This window comes from Macaca nemestrina, chromosome X, assembly GCF_043159975.1.
Source record: "Macaca nemestrina isolate mMacNem1 chromosome X, mMacNem.hap1, whole genome shotgun sequence".
Taxonomy (NCBI): domain Eukaryota; kingdom Metazoa; phylum Chordata; class Mammalia; order Primates; family Cercopithecidae; genus Macaca; species Macaca nemestrina.
In genome coordinates this window covers 12,027,671-12,039,020 of record NC_092145.1, presented here as the reverse complement: position 1 = coordinate 12,039,020, position 11,350 = coordinate 12,027,671, and the positions used below count along the sequence as shown (strand labels likewise).

Here is an 11,350-nt window from a genome sequence, read left to right as displayed (position 1 = left end):
GGCTGTGTCCCTAACCAAATCCCATCTTGAATTCTAACTCCCACAGTTCTCATGTATCATGAAAGGAAGCTGGCGGGAGGTGATTGAATTATGGGGGCAGGTCTTTCCTCCTCTGTTCTCATGATAGTAAGTCTCATGAAATCTGATGGTTATTATAAGGGGGAGTTTTCCTGCACAAGCTCTCTATTTTTTTCCTGCTGCTATCCATGTAAGATGTGACTTGCTTCTCCTTGCCTTCTGCCATGATTATGAGGCTTCCCCCGCCACGTGGAACTCTAAGTCCACTATAAACCTCTTTCTTTTGTAAATTGCCCAGTCTTGGGTATGTCTTTATCAGAAGCATGGAAACAGACTAACACAGTAAATTGGTACCAGGAGAGTGGGGTGCTGCTGAAAAGATACTTGAAAATATGGAAGTCACTGTGGAACTGGGTAACAGGCAGAGGTTGGAACAGTTTGGAGGGCTCAGAAGAAGACAAGAAAATGTGGAAAAGTTTGGAACTTCCTAGACACTTGTTAAATGGCTTTGACCAAAAGCCTGACAGTGATATGGACAATAAAGTCCAGATGGAGGTGGCCTTAGATGGAAATGAGGAACTTGTTGGGAACTGGAGCAAAGGTGACTCTTGTTATGTTTTAGCAAAGAGACTGGTGCCATTTTGCCCCTGCCCTAGAGATTTGTGGAACTTTGAACTTGAAAGAGATGATTTAGGGTATCTGGCAGAAGAAATTTCTAAGCAGCAAAGCATTTAAGAGCTAACTTGGGTGATGTTAAAGGCATTCAGTTTTATAAGGAAGCAGAGCATAAAAGTTCCAAAAATTTGCAGCCCGGCAATGTGATAGAAAAGAAAAACCAATTTTCTGAGGAGAAATTCAAACAAGTTGCAGAAATTTGCATAAGTATCAAGGAACCTAATGTTAATCCCCAAGACAATGGGGAAAACATCTCCAGGACAAGTCAGAGGTCTTCATGGCAGCCCCTCCCATCACAGGCCTAGAGGCCTAGGAGAAAATGGTTTAAGGGCCAGGCCCAGGGTCTCCATGTTGTGTGAAGTCTAGGGACTTGGTGCCCTGTATCACAACCACTCCAGTCATGAATAAAAGGGGCCAAGGTACAGCTCAGGCTGTTTCTTCAGAGGGTGGAAGCCCCAAGCCTTGGCAGCTTTCATGTGGTATTGAGCCTGCGGGTTCACAGAAGTCAATAACAGAGGTTTGGGAACCTCCACCTAGATTTCAGAAGATGTATGGAAAGGTCTGGATGCCCAGGCAACAGTTTGCTGCAGGGGCAGGGCTTGGGCCCTTATGGAGAACCTCTGCTAGGGCAGTGTGGATAAGAAATGTGGGGTAGGAGCCCCCATGCAGAGTCCCTACTGGGTCACCACCTAGTGGACCTGTGAGAAGAGGGCCACAGTCCTCCAGACCCCAGAATGGTAGATCCAATGATAGCTTGCACTGTGGGCTTGGAAAAGCTGCAGACACTCAATGCCAGCCTGTGAAAGCAGCCAGGAGGGAGGCTATACCCTGCAAAGCCACAGGGGCGGACCTTCCAAAGACCGTGGAAACCCACCTCTTGCATCAGTGTGATCTGGATGTGAGAACTGGAATCAAAGGAGATCATTTTGGAGTTTTAAGGTTTGACTGCCCCTCTCAATTTCAGACTTGCATGGGACCTGTAGCCCCTTTGTTTTGGCCAATGTCTTCCATTTGGAATGGCTGCACTTATCCAATGCCTGTACTCCCATTGTATCTAGGAAGTAACTAGCTTGCTTTCGATTTTACAGGTTCATAGGCAGAAGGGACTTGCCTTGTTTCGGGTGAGACATTGGACTGTGAACTTCTGAGTTAATGCTGAAATGAATTAAGACTCTGAAATACTGTTGGGTAGGCACGATTAGTTTTGAAATGTGAGGACATGAGATTAGGGGAAGGATAGTGCCAGAATGATATGGTGGCTGTGTCCCCAACTAAATCTCATCTTGAGTTGTAACTCCCACAATTCCTATGTTTTGTGGGAGGAACCCGGTGGGAGGTGATTGAATTATGGGGGCAGATCTTTCCTGTTCTGTTCTTATAATAGTAAGTCTCACAAGATCTGATGGTTATTATAAAGGGGAGTTTTCCTACACAAGCTCTCTCAAGCTCTCTCTTTTTGCCTACTGCTATCCATGTAAGAAGTGACATGCTCCTCCTTGCCTCCCACCATGACTATGAGGCTTCCACAGCCTTGTGGAACTGTAAGTCCATTATAAACCTCTTTCTTTTGTAAATTGCCCTATCTCAGTTATGTCTTTATCAGCAGCACGAAAACAGGCTAATACATATATACACATACAATAGAATATTATGCAACCTTAAGAAAGGAAATGCTATCATTTGCAACAACGTGGATGAAACTGGAGGATGTTATGCAAATATAATAAGCCAGACACAGAAAGACAAATACTGAATGATCTGACTTATGTGTGGGATCTAAAAAAGTTAAACTTATAGAAGCAGAGGGTAGAATGATGTTTGCTGGGGGTTGAGGGAGTGAGGAAATAGAGGGCTTTTGGTCAAAGGGTACAAAGGTTCATGCAGGATGAATAAGTTCTGCAGATTTAATGTACAGTATGGTGACTATAGTTAATAATACTGTGTTGTATACTAGATATTTGCCAGGAGAATAAATCTTAAATTTTCTGAGCATACTCAGACACAAAGATGGTAACTATGTGAGGTGATAGGTCTGTTAATTAGCTTGATTGTCATAATCATTTTCCAATGTGTATACCTATCAAATAATCACTTTGTACATTGTAAACAGGTACAATTTTCATTCATTCATTATCCCTAAATAAAGTTGAAAAATAAAAATAGAAATGAGTAGATAAAATTTTACAAAAAATAATTTGGGAGAATTTCTGGGTTCATGCTCGGTCAACAAAAATGGATATTTTTTCTGTATATTAACAAGACTCTTAGAAATTATGATACAAACAATTTCTTATTATAATATCATATACACACATTATTTAGGAGTAAATCTAATAAAGTACACTCATGATTTTGACAAAGGAAGTAACAAAACATTGAGTGATGGTAAGGGCAACCTTGGATAAGCAGAGACATATCAGTTTGATGGATGAGAAAACAACATGAAAAAGATATTATTTCACTTTTACAACAAATTTAATGCAATTTTAATCAAAGCCTCATTATGAAACCATATATGTAGAATTATAAAGGTATAAAATATTCTTCAAAAATATAAAAGCATTTATAAAGTACTTTCATTTTAAACCCTTGTAGTTAAAGTAACAGGTGAAGAGAGAGGCAAATTAATCAATATTTTAGATGATAGAACTCAGAAATTGATCAAGGTGTATACAACAATTAAATATATAATAGAATTAACTTTCTGCATCAGTGGGGAAAGAATAAACTTTCAGTATATTATGTTGGGATAAATTGTTTTCCAATTGAAAAAATTACAATATTAGATCTTTACCAAATATCATATGCAAAAATTGATCCCAGACAAATAAAAGAGACAAATAAGAAAACCTTCAAAATTATTAAGAAAAATTATTCAGTAAATTTTTCTATCTATGATAAAATTTCTTAGATAAGGAATAGAAAACCCACAAATAAAGAAGTTACTGAAGTTACTGAAAAACAAATTGAAATGACAATATACTTAAACATATTTAGCAAACAAAGTGTTAATATGGAGTATATGGAAACAATCTTTCTGATCCCTAAGTCAAAAATATATAAATATTAAAAATGGGTAAATTACATAAAATTGAACTCAGCAAAAAGGACAACTGAATGTACAATAAACATTGAAAAATTGAAGTTACCTTTTCGCACTGTACATATAGGACAATTTAAATTATAAGCTTAATATTACCAAGAAATGGTGAGCATGTGTTGCAACAGGAAGGTTCATATACTCCTTGTGGAAATATAAAATTGGTATCATAACTTGAGAGAGCTATTTGGGAAAAAAAATGTTAGTTTGTAAATATGCATACCCTAAGGCCTGGAAATTTTATTCATCAAACATGATTGTGAAGAAAAGAATTAACAGGTTAAAATAATAAAATAACCTCTAAAAGATACACAGAAACGATTGTAGAAATCCAAGTTAAACATAGTATGAAGCCCAGAAAGCAGAGAAAATATTGGGATTACAAATTAAATTAATGAAATTAACAATAAAACAAGTGTTAATGAAATTAACAATAAAACAAGTGAAGAACATATTCCTGTGGTCAAAAAGAGCCAAATATGATTAATGCAAGTGTGTCTCATGAATTAGGCAAATAATACAAAACAAGATTGAGACTTATTTTTGGAAAATTCTTGCATTTGTAAGACTAATTTTTTATTCCTACAAACAGTTCAGTTGAGAAAAACAGATTGACAGCAAATGATCAAATTCAGTTCTTTTTTTTTCCTTTTATTTTCATTTCTGTAATTTTTAAACACTAGAGGAACCAGATCTACAGATGACTGAGGGAGAAATTTTTGTGAATGAGAAATTACATACAGAGCCAAATGGCACTTATGAAAACAACAACAACAGCAAAACTTTATTTTGCATTTATTTTTATTTTTTTATTATTTATTTATTTTTTTGACAGAGCCTTGCTCTGTTGCCCAGGCTGGAGTGCAGTGGCATGATCTTGGCTCACTGCAAACTCCACCTCCTGGGTTCAAGCGATTCTCTGCCTCAGTCTCCCAAGTAGCTGGGATTACAGGCTTTCTCCACCAAACTTGGTTAATTTTTGTATTTTTAGTAGAGACGGGGTTTCACCACCTTGGCTAGGCTGGTCTTGAACTCCTGAACTTGTGATACACCTGCCTCAGCCTCCCAAAGTGCTGGCATCACAGGCTTGAGCCACTGCGCCTGGCCGATGTTGGGCATTTTTATATGCTGTTGGCTGCTTGTACACCTTGTTTTAGGAAGTGTCTGTTCATATTCTTTGCCCATTTTAAGTGGATATTTTTGTTCCTTGCTTGTTGATTTAAGTTCCCTGTGGATTCTTGATATTAGACCTTTATCAGATGCATAGTTTGTGATTATATTCTCCTGTTCTGTAGCCTGTCTGTTTACTGTCAGTAACTTCTTTTGTTGTGCAAAAGCTCTTTAGCTGAATTAGGTGCCACTTATTACTTTTTATTTTTGTTGTAATTGCTCTTGGGGACTTAGCCACAATTTCTTTGCCAAAGCTTGTAAAGAAGATATTTCTTAGGTTTTCTTTTAGCATTTTTATAATTTGAGCTCTTACATTTAAGTCTTTAATCCATTTTGAGTTAATATTCATATATAAGAGGTAGGGGTCCAATTCATTATTCTGCATATGACTAGCCAGTTATCCCAGCACCATTTATTGAATAGGCACTCTTCTTGTCAATGCTTATTTCAGTAGTTTTTGTGGAAAATCGAATGGTTGTAGTTGTGTAGGTTTACTTCTGTGTTTTCTATTCTGTTCCACTGGTCTATGTGTCTGTTTTTGTACCTGTACCGTGCTCTTTTGTTTACTGTAGCCTTATAGTATGGTTTGAGGCTGGATACTGTGATGCCTCCAGCTTTGTTCAGCAAACTGAATCCAACAGCATATCAAAAAGTTAATTCACCATGACCAAGTAAGATTTATTTCTGAGATGGAAAGTTAGTTCACCACATGCAAATCAGTAAATGTAATTCACCACATAAACAGAATAAAAAACAAATCTCATACACTTGTCTCAGTAGATGCAAAAAAAACCTTCAATAAAATCCAACATGGCTTCATGATAAAAATCCTCAATAGATTAGGCATTGGAGGAATGTACATCAAAATAACAAGAGACGTATGTGACAAAGCCACTGGCAACATTATACTAAATGGGCAAAAGCAGGAAGCATTGCACTTGAGAACTGGAGCAAGACAAATATGTCCACTCTTACTACTTTTATCCAACATGGTAATGGAAATTCTATCCACACACAGCAATCAGGAAAGAGAAAGAAACAAAGGCCATTCAAATAGGAAAAGAAGTTAAACTATCTGGTTGCTGACAATAAAATTCCATACATAGGAAACCCTAAAGACCACACCAAATGGCTTCTAGGGCTGATTAATAGATTAGGTAAAGGTTCAGGATACAAAATCCATGTAAAAAAATCAGTAGCATTTTTATACACCAGTAACATTATAGCTGAGAGTCAAATCAAGAACATGATCCATTTACTATAGCCACAAAGAAAAATGAAATACCCAGAAATTCATCTAACCAAGGAGGTGAAAGATCTCTACAAAAAAAAAAAAAAAAAAAAAAAAAAAAAAAAAGAAACTACAAAACACTGCTGAAAGAAACCAGGGATGACACAAATAAATAAGAAAAATTCTATGGTCTATGTAGTTAAAATGGCCCTACTGCCCAAAGCAATATACAGATTCAGTGCTATCTCAATCAAAATACCAACAGTATTTTTCACAGAATTAGAAAAATCTACTATAAAATTAATTTGGAACCAAAAAAAGAGCTTTAATTAATAAAGCCATCCTAAGCAAACATCTTTAAAAAAAAAGGAAGGAGAATGAATGGACCTTTGATGAACAGAATGACAGACTATGGCAGAAACAATGTTCTTCACCTTACAACACTAAAAACCCACATTTCCCAGCACCCTCTCCCCTTGCATCTCAATGAAACCTTGTGAATATGTTTTGGTGAAGGAAATGTTCTAGAAATGAGGTATTGTGTTCAGAAATTGAGGTTTTTTAGTTGTTTCAGAAAAAAAAAAACCTATCTAGACTAATACATAGAGAAACACATAAAACATAAATTTCAAAGAAAATTTAGCAAAACCTAGGCAGAAACATGGAAAACATAGCAAAATGAAAACAGATATTTTAATGTTATTACAAAGTTGAGTACAAGCCTAAAAACATTGAATGGGAATAAAATGTTTATTTTATATTTGAAAGTCACATGAAGCAACTCAGGTATCCCAGTATAATTATTTATATACTGAATAATATTTCATCAAAATATAAATATAAATTTATATACATAGTAGAAAATGACAAAATGCAATCATACATGGAGTGCATCACGCAGTTTGCTATATGTTTGCTAAATGAAATTGGTAAATGCAAATGATACAGATTTAGTGACTGAACAATTCTACATTCCACTGAATAGAATTAAATTCTACTTAATTAATGGAATGTTTTATGTGTAAATCTATTTTTCCATTTATCCTTCTAATTGCAAAGTTCCTTTCTGGCATACAGATATCAATTTTGTGAGTTTCTATGAATTGTACTATACAGAAATCTCAATAAATTCTAAAATTCAGATTTAAGAAAGGCCACACATTGGGACCTTAATATGTGTATATTTAAAAATAATGATGTGAATTAAAATGAAATACTCAAATAGATAAAAGATAATTTTTTACAAAATTTTTTTTTGGTCAAACAAGAAATTATAACTGTAGTTATAGATAATTGTGAAAAGAAATCCAAGGAGAAAATTAGGTGTCAGATCTTCATCATGGGGTTCAAGTGATGTTTGCTAAAATATAACTGGCCAAGCCATAAATAGTCACAGTGTTCAGTCAAATATAATTAGCTTCATTTGACTTCACTACAAAATAAAGCAAAAAAAGGAGCTATAATATTTAAACGTTAAAGGTAATAATTATAAAGTAGCAATGAGAAAATATTAAAGTATGAATTTAAAAAGATAAAACATAAAATTGATCAATTAAAAATATAAAACCATATAATTAATTTTTAATATTAACATGTAACTATATGTTAAAATTTCAATTAAAACAGCAATTTCTAGAAAACCTGATAAGTGGAGAAAAGAGATAAAACACATACATACAAATTTTTAACTGTTAAAATATCCACAGATAATGTAAAATCATAACTAGCTATATGAAACTTTATACCAATAAAGTTAAAAGTCTTGAAATTGATGATGTTTCTAGAAAAAACGTAATTCATGCAAATATTTTCAAGAAATAGAAAAATTAAGTTATTATTAATTGATTTAAATTAAAGCAAGAGAAAAAGGGCCACATTAAAAAATGGTACCCACTCCAGAGGTTTTATAGGAGGTGATTTATTTGAAGGTATTACAGCGTGACTAATTATCACCCATATATGGTGTTATAGGACTCAAAAGGCTATGAGCTCTTTTTGAACTCAACTCATTTTGTAAACATAATATCTCCTTGAAACAAAATGCAAAATATTATTCATTGTTTTAATCTTATTTATACACACAGAAATACTTCCACTTAATAAAATACTACTAATTCAAACACAGAGCTATAATTAAAGAGCAATTCATTATGAGCTAGTAGGGCTTTTTTAGTTCTTGAAACTTCTACTTATGTAGTTCATCACATCAAGAGAAAAGGAAGCAAAACCATATGATCATCTTGGTAGATTTCAATGAGGCATATGTAAACAGAATTAGCACCTATCCCTCATATAATATAGTTAATGAAAAGCATAAATATTCTTAGATTCATATGATGAATCATATCTATCTAAAATTTACTTATGAAGTAAATACAACTTAAAGATGGAATATAAAATGTTCTTATTAAATTCTAGAGAAACAAGAATATAGCTACTATCATCTCTAAAATTTAACTTTGTAAGTTATATTTATTATAGAAAAAAATAAAAATTCTCAAAAAAGACAACAATGTACTCAAATAATACGGTGTTCAACCTGGAACATTTAAGAAAAATGACCTGACTTTAGTTTCAAACTACAAGATGGTTCATTAACATGGTGAGATTAAAAATCGTTTTAAAATCCCATGCACATATATTTCCTATATAGCTGTTTAATACATAATTAACTAATATTACATTTTAAGTAGAAATAAAAGTCTAAAGTACTGGACGAGACCAGAGGCCAAACTCAGGTTCTGATGGCCGGGCTACCCTGCAGGATCATCAAGAAAACCCAGCGTTTGCTGGCAGAGCCAGTTCCTGGCATCAAAGCAGAACCAGGTAAGAGCAGCGCCCTTTATTTTCATGTGGTCATTGCTGGCCTTCAGGATTCCCTCTTTCAGGGAGGGACTTTTAAACTTGAACTATTACTTGCAGAAGAATACCCAATGGCAGCCCCTGAAGTACGTTTCATGACCAAAATTTATCATCCTAATGTAGACAAGTTGGGAAGAATATGTTTGGATATTTTGAAGGATAAGTGGTCTCCAGCGCTGCAGATCAGCACAGGTCTGCTATCCATTCAGGCCTTGTTAAGTGCTCCCAATCCAGATGATCCATTAGCAAATGATGTAGCGGAGCAGTGGGAGACCAACGAAGCCCAAGCCATAGAAACAGCTAGAGCATGGACTAGGCTATATGCCATGAATAATATTTAAATTGATCCAATTATTAAGTATGCATCACTTCTCCTGTTCTGCCAAGACTTCTTCTTTTTGTTTGCATTTAATGGACACAGTCTTAGAAACATTACAGAATAAAAAAGCCCAGACATCTTCAGTTATTTGGTGATTAAATGCACATTAGCAAATCTATGTCTTTTCCTGATTCACTGTCATAAAGCATGAGCAGAGGCTAGACGTATGATCTGGATTGTTGTGAAACATTTAAAAGCAGTGGTCCCTCCCCACTTTTATTCATTTCCCCCATCCTGGTTTAAGTATAAAGCACTGTGAATGAAGGTGGTTGTCAGGTTAGCTGCAGGGGTGTGGATGTTTTTCTTTATTTTCTCTTTTCTTTTCTTTTCTTTTCTTTTCTTTTCTTTTCTTTTCTTTTCTTTTCTCTTTTCTTTTCTTTTCTTTTCTTTCTTTCTTTCTTTCTTTCTTTCTTTCTTTCTTTCTTTCTTTCTTTCTTTCTCTCTCTCTCTCTCTCTCTCTCTCTCTCTTTCTTTTCTTTCTTTGGCGGGAAGGTAGTTTTATTTTAATTTTATGGGCTCCTTTCCCCGCCTTTTTGGTGATCTAATTGGATTGGTTAAAAGCAGCTAATCAGTTCTTTAGAATATGCTCTCTAGCCAAGTCTAACTTTATTTAGACGCTGTAGATGGACAAGCTTGATTGTTTGAACCAAAATGGGAAGATTAAACAAGCATCACAGCGCTTACTAACAACATTGTGACTTTGCTGTCAAGTGTAGAGTCCCCCCTTCAAAAAAACTTGTGACCATTTTGTATGGCTTGTCTGGAAACTTCTGTAAATCTTAGGTTTTAGTAAAATATTTTTTGTTATTCTAAAAAAAGTATAAAGTACCAAGTAATTATAAGAAATATGAAGTACATATAGGAATAAAAATGATTTAATGATAAATGAATTGGATAAATGGAGAAAATTGTTGGAGTTTGGAAAGACTGAATGTAAAACAAACATCTGTTAGAAAAAGCAAAAAGCAACGATGGGCAGGGAAAAATTATATGCAACAAATATAGAAGGTAAAGTAAAGTATACTTAATATATAAAGAGCACTTATCAATAAGAAAGAGTTCTTGTCAGTAATAAAAATTCCTCAAGAATACATGTTATATTGCTTTACAACATCCTTATATTATTATTGCCACCGTACAGATAAGAAACTGAGCCACTTTAGAGTTCATTAACATGCCTTAGATTTCCCAGAAATTTGTGGTAGTCTAGGTGTCCAAATCCTCATCTGCCTGACTTAAGAGCTCCTCTCTATTGTACTATAAGTCAACATTTGTTAATTTATTAATATTATAACTGAGCCTGATTCTTCCTGTATTTCTGCACTCACTGTAAATTAACCATTTTACAAGATAATGCCTCTCTCAACACTACAATCTTTATAATTAATCTATTTATGTAGTCATGCATTTTAATACTTTAGAATCTCAAAGTCCTGCAATAGATTTTTTATATTTTATTTTACAATAGCCATTAATTAAGTTGATCAAATAATTATTTATTGAGTTGCTACTATATGACATATATTGGCCTAGGTTTTAGAAAATTGAACAAAAAATAGACAAAGATCTCTTTCCTCATGAAGTGTTATATTGTAGTGTGAATGAGATAGACAGTAAACATAAGAGGCAAGATCGTTGTATAAAACATTAAAAGGACAAAGAGGTGTGGAGAATAATTAGGTAAAATAATAGATGGTGATGAAGGTTGTTGTGTGTGTGTGTGTGTGCTCATGCACTACTTTAAATAGTTTGATTAAGGCAGGCCTAAGTGATATGGAAAATTACTGGACAAAGATTCAAAGGGTTTGAGGGGGATATCCATGAGGATATCTGGAGTTAGAGCATTTCAGATAGAGGGATCAGGCAGTTCCTGATATGAGAGCATTTCTACCATGATACAAGAAAGAACAAGGCT

General features: G+C 34.4%; 1 protein-coding gene across 1 annotated transcript; it reads left to right on the top strand.

The window, feature by feature from the left end:
* Nucleotides 1-8,938: 8,938 nt before the first annotated feature.
* LOC105485081 (ubiquitin-conjugating enzyme E2 N-like) lies at nucleotides 8,939-9,576 on the top strand. The gene has a single exon (XM_011747282.3). The coding sequence runs from the start codon at nucleotides 8,939-8,941 to the stop codon at nucleotides 9,395-9,397; it is 459 nt and encodes a 152-aa protein (XP_011745584.1). The 3' UTR covers nucleotides 9,398-9,576.
* Nucleotides 9,577-11,350: the final 1,774 nt, after the last annotated feature.